This window comes from Anopheles moucheti, chromosome 2, assembly GCF_943734755.1.
Source record: "Anopheles moucheti chromosome 2, idAnoMoucSN_F20_07, whole genome shotgun sequence".
Classification (NCBI taxonomy): Eukaryota; Metazoa; Arthropoda; class Insecta; order Diptera; family Culicidae; genus Anopheles; species Anopheles moucheti.
This window is the reverse complement of record NC_069140.1, coordinates 30785008-30801524: the sequence shown is the minus strand read 5'-3', so window position 1 is coordinate 30801524 and position 16517 is coordinate 30785008. Positions and strand designations below refer to the sequence as shown.

The 16517-nt window shown below is 42.9% G+C and overlaps 1 protein-coding gene across 1 annotated transcript; it reads left to right on the top strand.

The window, feature by feature from the left end:
* Position 1: 1 nt before the first annotated feature.
* LOC128299577 (venom allergen 5.01-like) lies at positions 2 to 14898 on the top strand. Its single transcript, XM_053035581.1, has 8 exons — positions 2 to 83; positions 12796 to 12930; positions 13606 to 13787; positions 13859 to 14005; positions 14081 to 14162; positions 14274 to 14421; positions 14507 to 14721; positions 14789 to 14898. Exons 1-8 carry the CDS (start codon positions 2 to 4, stop codon positions 14896 to 14898), a joined length of 1101 nt encoding a protein of 366 aa, XP_052891541.1.
* Positions 14899 to 16517: the final 1619 nt, after the last annotated feature.

Here is a 16517-nt window from a genome sequence, read left to right as displayed (position 1 = left end):
GATGGCTGAATCTTCGCTGTCTGACACCGGAGCTGTGAATGGCGGCGGCGGCGATCGTGGCCCACCCATCAACTACTCACCGGGTGGGTCGGCGCGTTTTCCGTAGTGTGTACATTTTTCTTTTTTGTTCGTTTATTGCACGAAGACGTGGGAGGACGTGCGTGTGTATGTGCGTGCGTGTGTGTGTGTGTGTGGATGTTGTACAGGGGCGCTCAATCGTAGCGTAGCGGCCATAGGACCGGGTGGGAATGAAACAAACATTCGTAAGTGTATCGTAAGCAAAACAGTTGTAGCACGTAAGTCCAGAATGGGCGTGAAGAGTTACCTATATCAGTTACATTTTAACCGTAACCGGTATCAACCGTCAACTACCTTGTGTAAATGTTAATTGCCATCGCCAGCAAAAACGGGTGCCACGGGGACTTTATTCCTCTCGATTCCAAATAAAACAAACAAACAAACAAACAAACAAAATACAAAGCAAATCGTAAGTGACTAGAATGTACCACGTACCAGCTACCTCAAGCGTATAAAATGTCAACCGGGACATCTCTTTTTTTTTTAGTTTTTGTTGCGATATTTTTTTTTGTTTAATCAAATAAACATAATCAAACTGTACGCAAAACCGCGCCATTACCCCGGAAAGCAATCAGAGTGGTGTTTTCGCTTTTAGTTAAATTGTAACCAAGAATAGTGAGAACCGTACTGTGCAAGAAGCAACTATTGCATCAAACTCAATATCAAACTCAGGCACACAACACTGCGGAGCGTTGATTTTTTAAACGCTTGCGAAGTGTGATCAGCAGTCCGTCGGACATTCAGGCCATCCTCCAAACGCTCGGAACCCGGTCCGGTTCCGGTGCATTGCAAACGATTCTACCTCAACATGAGTATGCATTTTTACAATCCAGCTCCAAAAACCGACTAGTGTACAACTGTGTGGATCGGTTGGAGGTCGCCGTTTCGGGCGAAAGCAGATTGTTTATTTTGTCTCCAATCAGTTCCTGTCTCCTGGCGGAGAGATACCTATAAATTTATATATATATATATATATATATATATATATATATATATATACATACATATATTTTAAAAACAGAGGGGATAAAATGAAATAATATAAACCCCCGGTGGCAGTGCTAGAGTTACCGAGAGATAGCGGCGCGGTGAGATTACTGATGGAGAAACCCTTTTACGATATATTTATTACTGTACGGGAGGAGCCGGGTTTCGTAGCCGGCAAACCCATCTAGGACGATGTATTATGTATTAGCATAGATGTGACATACACTTTGAGACATTCAGAACATTTTAAAGCAATAAAAGAATCTACTGATGTGTACGCGTAGTGTACGGTATTCTTCGTTTGGACGTTTTTGGTACCGTGGTTTACCAGTTTCGATCGATTCCATGTGTGGTAGTAATTGTAGCAAAATGAGCTCGGGAAGGATCGGTTTTTGTGTAATATAGTATAGTGTAAACTACTTAGAGATGAATGTTAGCTGTCAGCAGGCACCTTTCTTCTTCCCTTCTTCTTCCAGTTCCATCCCCTCCAAGAAAAAAAAACTGTCCCACACAGTGTGAAAGTGAGCCAGAGAATAGAGAGACAGACAAAATACCTACAATCACGTACCTAATCTGATAAGGATGTACAAAGCGCAGAAAGCATTGGATAAATACAAAATGGGAGACAAACAAGATCTTATACAATCCACTTCGCTGCGTGTTATGTCTGTGCTGCGTGCGAGCGTGTGTTGGATGTGAGTGTAGTCTTTTTTGTGTGTGTGTGTGTGTGTGTGGAATCTTTTGAAGTGCGTCAAATTTTAACAACATCAGTAGGAAACAAACCAACATACTAAACGATAATACTTTACATAAGTCACGTGAAACATGCACACACAAAAAGAAACACTGATAGTAGAAAGAGGGTAATCCGCATCTCATCTAATAGATTAGAGTACGAAGAAATAACGAAATGTACAAATGAACGATAATGGTGCAGCAAGCAGTAAGTAAGCAAAAGACAAAGAAACACACAAGAGAAATCAATGAAACAAAAACAAAAAATCAAATAATTAACATGTAAACGATATTCGAAGCATATTTTCCTGATACGGTTGGAAGCAGTTGACAGCAGAAAGCGAAAGTAATATCGTGACGATGGTACAAAACTCTATAGTAGCTAAAGGGAAGGGAGAACAGTTAAAGGAATGCCGAACGGCAGGATAGAGTCGTTTATCAGGCCAGAAATCATAGCACAAAACGAGACGATATCAGCAAGCTATTGGTGTGGCACAATTTAATCATCGAACTTACACGCAGGAAGGACCGCGCCGTGTGTGACGACACGAGTCCACGCAATGCGGCAATACACGTATAGGCGCAACAGGCGCAACACTCTTTCCTTGGAGATCGTTCGGGCGCGTGTGCGTTAGGGTTTTATTCGAAAAGTGATTGTGTGTACTTTGCGTCAGGGGCGTATGGTTGTGTTTAGATTAATTAATGGTCCGCCAGGTGGATGCGGTGGAACCGTCAACAAAGTCACCCGTACATTAAGCGCAGTGAGTTACCAACCGTTTCGATCGATCGACGGTTGATCGATTCGGCTAACCGTAATACTACTATTAATTGTCAAACGTTCCTAGAGACACGCAGCCACATCGGGTTTTGCAACTTTGGTTTCGGTACGGCAGTGTAGCGTCCCGGTTCTGGGGTTTTGTTTTGTGTGTTCGTTTTCATTCCGTTGCAGTCGCGTTCGGTTGTCTGGTTAATGGCATTTTGGGCCGATAATGGGGCAGGGGCCGTTTTGGTGATGGTATCTCGCCAAAAAACCCGTTAGCCATATCGGTGTGGTGTGGTCGAAGTACACTAATTAGTCTACCACTGTATCGGAGACGGGAGACGTGTTCGAGCCGGGGCCGTCGACGTTTGCATCTGCTACAGCCGTGTGACGTTGACGCGCTTAAGGTCAAGGCTTCAGGAATGCAGGCTCGTTAAGCCAAAATCGGTTTTGTTGGTTTCCCTCACGATGTGTTCGGCCGGCGTCTGCTTGCAGCCGAGCCGGAATCGTACCAAAAGGAAGCAGAAATAACTCAAAACTCGTGTACAATGACAGTCTCAGAGGGAGAGTTGCTAGAAGGGAAGGGATGGAAAAAATACACAAACAGTAAATGGAAACTTTGCAGCCAAATCTGAACCTCAGGGATACACGTAGAATTTAATGTTAGAATGTATTTTAGAGTCTACAGAACGGTGCGTCCCGTGGATTGGACGGAATCAATGTTTCGGAAACGGGAAAGAAAATCACTAACGACTATCATAAAACAAATCTTACGATTCGGTAACATATCTTGCCAAATATGGGTTTTTTTAAGTTTACCGATTGATTATTTAGAACACTGGAGGTCTTTGAGATCCGCCACGAATTCTTCCATTCGGTAGAAACCTCGACTCGTTTCAGTTAGCTTAGCCCACTTAAGTCGCAATTTTAAACATGGCGTTTAGTTTGTTTTCAATTTGTTCTGTTTTGCCTTTATTTTATGACGCATTTTATGCGCACGTTAACATCGGTTCGTTTTCGTAGCGAAATACGCTTCATGATAAGCGTTGAACAACAACATTCCTAATCTAAGTTTAGCTCACACTCACGGCAGCGCAGGAAGTGAAGAAGGGCCAGAGGAAGAAGAATACTCAACTAGTTACCATAGTTACCAAATGTTATCCATGAGTTGGGCAGAAGTTCACGTAACAATACAGGAAGACATGTGAAAAAAAAAACAAGATACAAACATACTTCATATGCTCAATCGGTAAATAAGTTTGTTATGTAGCAAGAAAAGAAAGGAGTGCAACCAGAACTCAAAGCAAGCACATGCGTATATACGAAATATATGAAACAAAGCCGAGATAAGAAAGAAACAAAAGAAACGTAACAAATGTGTGTAGTATAGGAAGAAGGGAATGAAGGTGTATAGAGTGTGTGGAACAGATAAGAAAAATTACAAATCTTACAAAACTATAAAGAAAAGGAAAACTTACAAACAAACAAATTAAATGAAAGCATCTAAAGAGATAGTTATTAAGTGGTTAAAACCGTACACGACATGATGAGAGTAAGAAAACAATTCAAACTTGTACAAAAAAAACGAAACAAACATACAAACCCGAACGGAAAGAATCATCAAACCCCTGAAACGTGCAACCGATTATCAATATTGTTTAAAACAATCGTTCCATATCAGTGAGATCATTACGCTCAATATCAAGAGTTTTTCATGTTTTTTGCAATAAACGTGCGTATAAAACAGCAACAAAAACATACACATGTAAGTAAGGTAGAAGCAAACATATCCCGTTCCCGTGTGAAGTGATCGGAACTGCACCGAAAAGAGAGAAAGAGAGATGTGGCAGAAGAAATCAGGAACAAGACGAATGGGTTGTGGAACAAGCCAACATTTATAGCAAAAGAAGAGGAAGTTAAAACATAGTGAAATTGCGTGGGATAAAGTTGTAGTCTTTATTTTCGGGTTTAATAATTTGAACGTTTTTACGAAACCATCAATACCTGTCAGTATTAAAATTTGCTTGAATGGAAGTGTTATGCTACCATTTCCATTGCCCACAACAGGCTCGAAGGAAAGAAAGTTGAGCGAGTGAGAAGGAATAGAAAAGGAACGTCCTCAATACGCGATATATTACGGAAACAGTCGGACCCGGTGCTTTAGTTTAAGAGGTCACTTTTGTTTGTTTTAATTCTTAAGTTATATGGCTCGAATTGTTACAAGTGTTTCCGATGTATTTTATATGTTTAACAACTTTTAAGAGACCAACGTAGCGTTCGGCTAGTTGGCGGACAATGAATTACGTTGCCATATATTACTACTACTACTACTACTATTACTCCTACTTATCACAACCATGTTGAGTTTCATTTGCCATAGTATACACACGCACACACTGCAATAAGATAGACACAGTTAATCGGAGCTCTTTGCAAGATGGTAGTTAATAAACCACATGTTGCCATTTAGTTGTCAGTTGTTAGCTTTTAGTTGTAATGTATATTGCCACCATGTTTATTATTATTACTATAGAAACGGAGGAAAATAGTATAAATGCAAAACTCAATCTCAGGTGTACGAAATGCTTATTCTACGAGCATCTATATATATAAAAGAAGAGTACAATGTAATGGCAGGGCATAGAACAAATCATAACGAAGGGGATGGAGTAAGAATTTTAAGTGCAAACACAACAAACAAATATAAAACGAAAAAAAAGTTCATCTGCAAATGTGTAATGAATGGTACTGTATTGAAACTATGAAACAAAAACACAGAAACCCGCATGAATACATACGAAACACGTAAAACAAACAAAAAAAAAACCAAAATGGTTACAAGTGTATGGAAAATGGAATAAAGCAAAAATGATAAAAATGTATGTGAAAATTGCTGTATTTATGTTTGGTGTGGGTGTAGACTTGAATTTGATGACAAACGGCAATGAATGGATTGGAGTGTTGTTGGACAAGGCGAACAAGAGATTGGGTGTACTGGATGGAGTTATCGTATCTCAGCTCGTCTTTCGTATATTTTATATTTTGTTTTTTTTTTTTATAGAAGTCTCATGAAAGTTGTAGTGTATTGGAAAAGTGTACTCAAGTCAAAACGAAGACTTTTTGAATGACTTTGACGAAGAAAGACGTGAACGCATCATGAACCAGTGAAGCATTCGCGTGTTGGCAGCGGGAAAATTTTAATTAAAGAAATTGCTTTGCACAAGTCCATCGCCTATTGCAAGGAGGTTACGGAGTGCCTTTGGTCGCACCAGTTTAGAATCCTCTACTATGAGTTGATTCAGTACCGGTAAATAACTGTACATGGTGGCTCGATGGTGTATTTGATAGCAACGCTGGTTTCTCACGACAGGACCTGAACAAAATTCCACATGGTCCAAACGTTATGGGGAAATAAAGTCTTGAAATGGTAGATAACATTGTTTGCAACACAGCATTGCAATTTTATTTGAATTGACAACAATATGTCATGTCTGCCATATGCTCAATCTGTAGAGCAGATTATTAAACAAATTGCGCTGCAGATCACATAAGTTTGGAGACATTCTCTTCTCCGAACAATGAAAGAGCACCTTATTTTTATATTTATATACAAATTGGCGAAATAAATTAAAAAAAAAAAATAAAAATAGCAAAAAAAAACTCTAGCTCTTCTAAACTTTTTAAACTAAATATAAATTCTAAGCCGTCTTCATTATTGAGTATACTTATGGAAAAAGTGGATTAAACTGCTTGCCTCACGGTGCCTCTCTCCACTGCTTCAATTGTGCTGGAAGATGTACACAGCTTTAACCTCAAGTTGATTATGGTTTGTTCTAAGAAACGGGGATTGCATCGAAGAGGGTTGCATTTTGCACGAATGTTCATCAACCACTGCAAAAGAGAAAATGTGAAAGTGTGTTTGGGAAAGAAATCGGGCCAATATCGTTTCGCCCAGGCCCGGGTTCGGGATGTCGGTCCCGTAAGGTGACGAGGACCGAAATTCCCTTAAAGCTTGGTAAGACAGACCGAGTGAAGAAGCAGAAGAAAATATATCACACTACCGGTTGCGAAATATTGTGTCCCCTCCCTTCACACGAACCCAAGAAACAGGGTCAAAAGGGTTAGATGAGTCTTTACTCTTTTTTTCTTCTTCTTGCTGGTCCCTTCCTTTTCTGGGTGTTACAGATCTGTGTGCTTCAGTAAAGGACGTAGCAAAAAAGGAGCAGCATCCAGACGAAGCAAACGAGGGCATTCCCCGATTAGTCCCTGCACAGGAGGAGTCACCCCTTGCGTGTGTGTATGTTGTATGTTGATATTCTAGCAAAAGTTTTGCCATCCGTAGGGCGACCCGGGAGAAAGCGTAAATTTAAGACAGCGCTAGAGGGGTGCGCTAAAAACTAAAGCGTAACCTTTTTCGGGTGGAATTTCGGCAGCATTAAAGAAGAGAAATCAGATCACACAGCATCGCACCGGACAGTGGCGGGCAGGGAAGGTTGAGGCGGCGCGGAAAGGATGAAGGATTTTCTTTCCTTAGCAGTGTGTGCGTGTGTGTGTGAATGAATAGGAAGTAAACAGTGGCCCGTAACGTTACACTATGCACGGTGGTCCCAGCTGGGATGGCTGCCGGTTTTTATGTTCCGATGAGCAAACATTTCTGTACAGACACAATCCTGGAAGGATGTAGAATTCAAGGACAAGGTGAAATGAAAGCGGTACGATTGCGGTTTAGGACGCTGCTGCCCCGGGACGCTTCCTGCAGCACGTTAATGCAGCTTCCGTAGGAATCTTGTTTGCTGAATCATCGCTGCCGCTGACTCAACCGGTGGCGGTGTGCCGTGTTCGATCGGAAGTGGTTCGACCCGTTGGTTGATTTGCCGTTCTCGGGGTTTTCTTCCCTTTCATAATGGTGGTTTTTGATCGTGCTGCACATTGAGCCACGATCCGGGACGAATGTGTCGAATGTTGCACCCTGACTGTGGACGCGCTTACGGCAGCCAGCTGAAGAACGGTCCCGAATGAACAAGAACGATCTTCAGAGGCACGAAAGAGGAAAGTCATCGGTTGCATTGCTATTATAACAGTAAAGCAGTGCATGTGAAAAATGTGCCAGGGAACGGGCAATAAGAAGATGAAAAGCAATGTTCCCATGAACTTTACGCCATAAGGATTCCGTGATTCGATTACGGTTGGTTGTACAGGAGATTTCACACTCTAGCGCACACTGGTCGTGAGGCTCTCGATTGCACTTTCCCCCAAAAAGGGAAAAGCAATACCATGTTCACCACCAACGAACACTTCCTCCCATTGGGTTTGATAAAAGTTAATTATTTATCAAAAAATCACAACGCACACAGGAAATACATCTCTGAACAGCGCGATAATGAGCGTTTTATTTAAATCGTCACATTCAGTTTCAGCTTTGTTGCGAGTTTGCCGTTTCTTCTGCCTCCATCTTGCCCATTCGAACTGTGAATTTTTATGCTAATTGTAGGCCCCACCATTTGATTGCCGAACTCGCAGCGGAAGTTCCGATTGCCCGGTTGGTCCCGATTCACGGGAGTTTTTTTTTTCATACCCACAGAGTGCGTGAAGTGTCACTGAAAACTGCCAGCCACGAGTGAAAAGTGAATGGAAGCGGAAATGCTGTCACATCGGAGGTTCGTTCATACCGCCAGCTCAAGTCTTTCGATTTTTCAACGATTTTTCGAACCATTTGTGCTTTTGGGTGGTTTTTGTTGGCCCCTCTCTTATATTTATTGTGCTTGTTTGTCGATAATGCTTGTGATAAGGTACCACGTACCACGGCAGCTGGTTTCGGTGGAAATCGATCGACGCTCGTCGGAGACGGTGAAATTATGCACAATCTTTGTGAACAGCTGCAGAAGAAACAAACAGGTCCAAAATTTGGTTGATTGGAAGAAACATCCTTCCGGCGATGTGTTTATGTATGTGTGTGTGTGTGTGTGCAGGTTGGATTGTTTTTTGTTTGTTTCATCGTTGGAGAAATTTCCCTACCATGTGCTTTGCTAGTTTGGTCATCTTGATGTACGCTGAACCGGCGCTATACTCGCACATACGTGAAATCAGCGGGACGTGAGGTTATCGTAATGTAAATAATAATTCGCAAGCACTGTCCTAATGAAATTGACCTCGCGCACCAAGCGGCAAAGCCTAAACAAATAGCGCTCGTGATGAACGCACTCAAACAAGCCTGCGGGTAGTAGGAAACCATCCCCGTTTTGCTGATACGTTCAATTGAGATGGCAAATCAATAAAGGAAATACCTTTAATAGGGGCGATGCTACCGTCATTGTTTCGTTTGGTCCATCAGAAATAACATTACTACAGATTGATACGATGTGTGTTTTGATATGTTTTGACTTACTGGAGCGTGAAGAACGATATGCCTTCTGCTGTGGCATTAGAATGATAAGAATTTATTTTGATATTAAATCCTCATCATTCTCTCACAATGCCGTCAAGTTAATGAATAAAACATTCTTTTTCGTTTCACATTGAAAAGTTCGCACATGTTTGCTCTGGAGCACCGGCATTTAGCATTTAATCCTGTTGACTGGCAAGGATTACGATAGAGCTGTTTATTAAATAACGATTAAGTATGGGAACGAGTGAGATATGCAAATACAGCTTCATTTCATCATTATGTGCAGCTTAACAAACCCGACCATGGTTTGCACCAATCGGGAGATATCGAAATCGATTCGGAATGAGACGGAACCGATGAACACGATAGAATCATTCCGATGAAGATTTACGCATTAACATCACATTAATCAGCTTAGTTTCGTACCGTGCGGTGTGCGGTATTAGTTGTGACAAAATGTGATTTGTACGCATCGCAGATGAAATGTGTCCCCTTTCTCTTGCTGATAATTAAATACCATTTAGATGTGTGTGCCATATCAGCCAACGGTGAAGATGGTGAAGATTTCACCGGATGGTCTTTAAAATCTATCGATCGGTCTATCGAAGCTTCCGGTCGCAGGCCCTCCGTGCCATAAGGCTACAGTTATTTGTTGTTTTTTCTTCTTCTGCTTCCACTATTTTTGGAACCGCTCAGGAGTGTGGAGACGCAGCGAGTGCGTGTGTGTGAGAGAGAAAAAGAGTGACACACACGATAAAAATACGCAACACGAGGCAATTTAATAACCACATTCGATCGTATCGTTGGAAACATTAATATTTAACCGAAATAATAACCATCCACAGAATCGAAGGTTCGGCTGGCGAGGCGCACGAGGAAAGCAGGAACCGGGTAGGATCCGAGACAGTAGGGTGGACGATTAAATGCGAACGCGGCATAAGTTGGCGCTTGCGTTTTGATTTGTGATTGCCACGAAAATTGACCACCATCAGATGGTGCGGGCTCCCCGGTGGGGGAAGGGTGTGAAAGGGAGTGGTGGAAGAGCGAAAAGGGTCTTCATCGCCACCGCATCGTCGCACCGCACGAACAGATGGGGTGTTATTAATGTCTATCTTCTCTAGCGCATGATATGTTGTCTGAAGCGACAGCACTGCGCACAGTGGGTCATTTCTGAAGTGGTTTCAAAGTTGGAATATTTTATTGAAGGGGTTTATCTGGCCGGAAATATTTAGAACGAGGAATTAATTTATTTTAACAATACATTTTGTTGGTTGGTAATTTAACAGATTTAACGTACTTTTATATACTTCTTAGATATGTGTATATGATCTTGAAAAATTGGATCTGGACATGTCATGAGAATGACACCGAACGACCCAGCCCATGAAATTCTTTTAGTTCGTAGATATGGACAAAGCAGCCCCGGAAGGGCCGGAATATTGGATGGTAGACAGGCGATGGCAATCGAGTATGAGAACCATGTAGTTTTTTTTATATAGTAAATAGCACAAGTAATAGTAATATGGACGAGGTAGTAATACATAATTCAAAACATGGACGTTTACTCACAAGAATCTTTAAGACAAAGAAGAAGAGGTTTTTTTTAAATTGTACAATACATGGCATAGATCAGATCATGTATAAGAATACCTAATTCTATTACATATATTCCTTTAAATCTTCCCCATTCAGGGGTTCAATTTTTATCCCTCCCAATATCCCATAGTGCCGGTGTGCTATTGCGAAGATTTTCATAAATGCTCATCAGACTATTCATTCCCGGGGTTTTCGCGGTTTCGGCTAACCCTCCGCCACCGATTGCAAGGAAGTAAAGTGGAAGATATCCACTCATCACGTGCGTTTTGTTGCCTTTTCAATCGTGTGTATGTTGCCCGTCGGCAGCATAAACGCACATAATCATAACACTACGCCAGGGGTTTTTTTTTGTTGTTGATGTCGGAAACCTAGAACCGCGATCGACAAGATGTTGACGGCAGAAGAAATGAGAAAGAAAAAAGCCACCAGAGAAAAAGGTCCGAAATCTACTCCGCTAGACAGATATGTTCGTGATAAATCATCAAAACGCGACCAACTGGGCGCGCAGGGTAATCGTTGGTGATATATACCGCTGGGTTGGTTCTCTATGAGCGCTAGCAAAATAGATGGGCATATGCCTCACCCCGGGCCGGGAGACGAACTACCGGGAGGGAAATAAAGATAAATAAAATAATACTACGAATTATAAATAGGTAGGTGGAGCTTTTCTATGCGCTTTTCGGCTGTTTCCTTTCCACCTTGTCAAACTGTCGTGGTTTTGTTTTTTGTTCGGTTGGATGCGCGGCCGATAGTTCAATTCGACCGTCAAGCATACGCTTTATCAAGCCGCCAGCCGTAACGTATCGATATGAAGACTGTGGGAAATTTGGCTGCATAGATTGAGACCCATAAAACTGGGGTGGAATTAAAATAGGAGGATAAAAAGGGGTTTTTTGCCAATTTGCCAATTTTTTCGATTAAAGCGAAAGAAAGCCATAGGAAGAGTTGGATGAAAAATAAAAAATCTTTTTTATGTAAAGGTGGAGAATGGCAGTTAGGATGAAAAAAGTTCGTTGTTTTTTGCCGGACTGCAGTAAGAATTAAATAGTTATGCTAAGCAACGTGAAGCAACTGATGGCATATTCTACACCGGGAGTAATATTTCTTGACTCGCTCCGGCCACGGTACGATCATGGCCATTTGTTACGTTGCGTGGTATAAATTATTACAATCAAGCTCATCTGCTGTAACATTAATCGCTACATGTGCCATATGTACTAGGAAGTAAATAAATAAAAAACAATCGAGAAAAATACATTAGCGGACGCCCTGGTACATAAATTTGCAATCGATATGCTTACATCAAACGACACAGCAGCTTGAAGCAATAAAAGGCACCGTTTTATGTGCAATCTTTGTACCGGAACAATACCGGTGGATGATTAAACATTTATCGTACGACATTCGGTCGATCGGATGCTTGCTTTGGGTCCGTCAGAATATTCGTGAATTTTATTTATGATTCTCTGTGCGTGGTGGTAGTAGGCCATGATTTCCAATGGTGGTTCGCTGCCTGGGTAGGTAATACGCTAATGGAGTAAGGATAGCCCAACGAGCAAAGTTTGCGACAAAACGCGAAAGTTGCACGATTTTCCCCCGTTTCAAGCCTTCCTCCAACCCTGAGGAAGACACTGCCTCCACGAACTCGATTGTCGCGGGCGATGTCTTCGGTTGCAAGCTATTGACATCGCATTCTGGCATATGCCTGCTTTTCTTCGGTCTCGCTCACCTCGAACTTCGTCACTTTTGAACGTGCGACGGTGTGCAAACCCTCGACCGATCACACAACACATTCACACACCTCCTGCCTACCCCACACCTGAACGCTCCCATGAAAAAAATGGTTGCTCCAGAAATTGAATTCAGTCGCGGAGAGTTGCACTATGGGTGGAAGCTTCGTCATAATTTGCTGTGATAATGCTAGTCAATCGTGGACAATGTCTCTAATTGAGTACTTAAATTTTATTTTATAAAATAGTTTTTTTGATAATAATGATTTGTTAAGCTATATTAATCATCTTGATCATTAATATCCTGCAGTTATTTTTTTCCCGCACATATTATCGGAAGGTGTCGAAATTAGTGACACCTTTCTTCGAAGTACCCCATAGTGCCACTCTCTTCACATTCGTGTATGCTACCGGTTTCATCAATTTAGTTCTTCGCAAAATAGTGAAAAGTGAACAAGCAGAAAGGTAAGATGTAATAATCGTTATAAAGAATTGGTTTGTTGATTTATTTTGGTTTGTTTTAGCTAATCAACATAACCATGGATTCCTCACTGCAAACATCAAAGGATGCGGTCAATATTACCGGCGAATCCAGAAACGCACTCTGAATGAAGCGGTGGAAGAGGAAGGAGAAAGCAGCCGAATGCCGATGGATATAGGTAAGTTAACACTTCTTAAATAAAAAAAATATTCGTCTCCAAACTGTGTTATGTTATCAGTGGACTAGTGGATGTGTGAAGTAAAAGCATTCTTTTCGTTTTCTTCCTCTCTATAGACAACGCACACCGCCAACAGCGACGCCGAAATTGCAAGGAATCCCATGGTTAGAGAAGAAGGACGTAAGCGCCGCGTGAGGAAGAGAGCGGCAAAGCGCGCGCGGCTGATCGTGTGTGGATCGCGCAGAGGAAGCGGTAACGGCTGGCAGGAAGGAGGCGTGGAAGCGGGGATCAGCTGACTGCGGCTGCGGTACACTACGAATTAGTGTAAGGCAACGGGTGAGTACGAATAAAGGAAGAGGGTGTGCAATCTAACGTGTGTACGTGTGTGCGGTTTCATTTCGATGCATCCGAAAAGCCTTGGGTATGAAGTATGGGAGAGGGAGGAGAGGATATAAGACGATACAACCCCACGCGACGTGTCACGGCGACATGCTCAATTCTGCTGCTATCGAGACTGTTTTTGAGCATGTTTTTGAGCATGTTGCGTTCATACAAAACTTCGCGTTTTGTCGCAAACTTTGCTGGTTGGGAGGGTGTAGCGTTTTTGCTCTGCCGAAAGCTCAAAGCAATCCATGGAAGTCCTCGTGACGTAAGCGGAACCATATTTGCCCATAGTCTATTTGTTATTGGGCCAGTTTTCATTGCGGACCGCAATGATGAAGATAGCGATTTTGATGATGCACATTATTAGCGTCACTTTAGGGCAGTACCAGTGGACCATTTTCGACCAGGAACATGTGAATCTTTGCAACGAAGGTTACAGCTGTGGTGGACGTGCTCACACGATGTGTTACAAGGTTGGTAAGGAAGTGAGGCGTGGAAGTCCGTTTTTGTACAGCGGGGAGTTTATTTTTCCTCCATCTTGCAGCCCAACGAAACACATCCGAGATGCGAAAAGTTTGCACCAATCCGTCTGGGGCAGGATAGCATCAAGAGCTTTATGATGGGACACAATGGGCTGCGGAATAAGGTCGCAACGGACCCAAGACAACCTGCAGCGAATATGCAGTTTTTGGTGAGGAATGGAATGAAGGACTTCGGTCGTCTCTTTTTTTTCTATCATTGGCAACCTTCAACGCTCGTTTTGCAGCACTGGGACAGGGACCTTCAGGCCATGGCGGAACGCTGGGTACGGCAGTGCATCGTCGGGTATGATGAGTGTGATTTCATCGGTAAGTAACGTATGCCTTTGTGTGGCTTTTCGCTTTCAAAGTTTCGGGACTTTCGGCACTCATCATCACACCCGACCAAACTTTGTGTCACCCTATCGGCGGTTCAAAAAGGTAACCCCTCCTATCCGGTCGGGCAGAATGTTTTCTTTCATCCCAAACCGATCCTAAAGCACTGGGAAGCGCTCGCACTGAGTACGTGGTTCAGCGAGAAGGACAAGCTGGGCAACAACCTGTCCATCGGTAGCTTGCAGCGTGCCGGGTAGGTCCTGGTGGCACGCGCCACCATCCCATATTCCTTTCGTTGTTGGTTTTTTTTATTCACCATTGCATCCCGTTGGCGCCAGGGTGTCAAACTACACGCAACTTATCTGGGCCCGTACCGAGTTTGTGGGTTGCGGTGCGGCCACCATGTACGGAGGACATCTGATCGTCTGCTACTATCATCCCAAGGGCAACATAATCGGGCAGCCGGTATATACGGTCGGTCGCGGTGCGTGTACCGGTTGCCCGCAGGAGCGTGCGTCCTGCTCGCATGTGTTTCGCGGGCTGTGTGGAATTGGTAAGCTGCCGGGTGGGAAGAGGAAAGCATTTCTGGCACGGTTGCATGCTTTACGGATTCATTGCAGACGATAAACATTCCGCTGGACGCAGACAAGCTGGGGACTACAAGCTGAAATCAAGGCTTCCATTGATGATGATGTTGGTAATATCAACATTCGTTAATAATTTCCATTGAAGTAGCGCTGTGGCTGAATGGTTATGCGGAACAAAATGGATCTTACAGGAGCACTCAATAATACAACCAAATCACAACCTTATGTGCATGCAAACTCCCATACAAACGCGTCACGAATCAGGGAACACGAAGAGCGCAAACTTGGCGAGTTAATTAAATGAAGCAGGCAAATTAAAAAAAAAATACAAACCAGGCAAAAAGAAAATCAACACCGGAATGAAGTTATAAAAAAGTCATTAAGTTGACACGTTCACAATCTGCAATCCGCGATATGCGCGCGCGTGTGTGTATGGCTGCAAAAACCCGCGAACGAAACGGAAAGGCGGGAGTTAAATAAGTTTGCCGTTTCGACCGTTTTGCTCATTAGAACGGGGGATGTTTGTTCGCGGCTTCTCACGACCACACGTTCTGGCCGATCTGGTGGGGTGGCGCTTTGAGCCTGATGGGAAACCGTATGTTTTACGAGTAATCCCTTTCTCGTGCGCGTGTAGCCTGGCAGTAGGGGAATTGTTCCGTAAAAGGGGCGATAAAGGTGGCGATAATTAATATGAGGTAATTTATACCAAATCTAAACGTTTTCATTCGATGTGTTGTTTTGCGTGGTGTGGTATCTTCCGTAATCTTTGCTCGCTCAATGGCTCATTTCAATCATCGCATCCAACAACGGGGCAGGAAGATGATGCTCCGATCGCATCAAGTTGCGAGAAGTGATTGCAAAATTAGTAACAGCGCCTCGGCAACGGAACATCAAGCGCTAAGTCTTCTCTGCATCAGGTTCAACCAGTAAATGATTTTGGTTTTAAAAAAAGCTTGAACTAATCGTCGATGACAAGCGATCCACAAGGGGTAACACAACAAAACCGGCGTCGTACGGAATGGGAATAAGACGCAGCCGAAGGCTCCCATTAAACCAGCATGCCAGACGCGTGAGCGGTGTTGTGGTACACGTTTATCGTTCGGTAGTTGTCTGCGAATGTTTTAATGTTTCATTTGCGAAGGCATCAAGGTGCTGCGGTGTGCTCGTAAAACGATATCAACGACACTGTTGCAAGTTAACGGGAGCATTAAAGACTTTCAGGGTGAGCCGGTTCATGTTGTGTGCGTGAGAGTGTGTGTTTGTTTTATTCTTAGCCAATTCTGGTCGTTCGGTCACGAATTGCAGACAGAATGTGCAGAAAGCTATAATTATAGTTTCATTAGCATAGCTAGACGATCGAAAACAAACAAAACAAAAAAAGAAACAAAGTTCCAGACACTAAGCTTCATTGGTGGAATGATTACTTTGTGTCGCATCTGGTGGTTTTTTGTTTTTTTCTTCGTTTGCATTTGGTGAACTGGTGCAGCAATGGCCTCCATCCGTGATGGATGCAACGTGCTCAAGATCGGATTAGATGTTAGATTGACGCTACGGAATGGCAAAAATCCTTTTATAGGCAGGTTCGCCGAAGCTAGTTGACGATCGTTATTTGCGACCGGTTGCATTATCGTTCGTCTATAGCTTCAAACATTGCCCCGGAGGTGAAATCTAATGAGATCTTTCTGGTCTGTGTGAAGGTTTCTGCAAACGTACCACAGGTACGGCGGATAGATTAGGTACGAACTGCATTAATGGCCGAAAT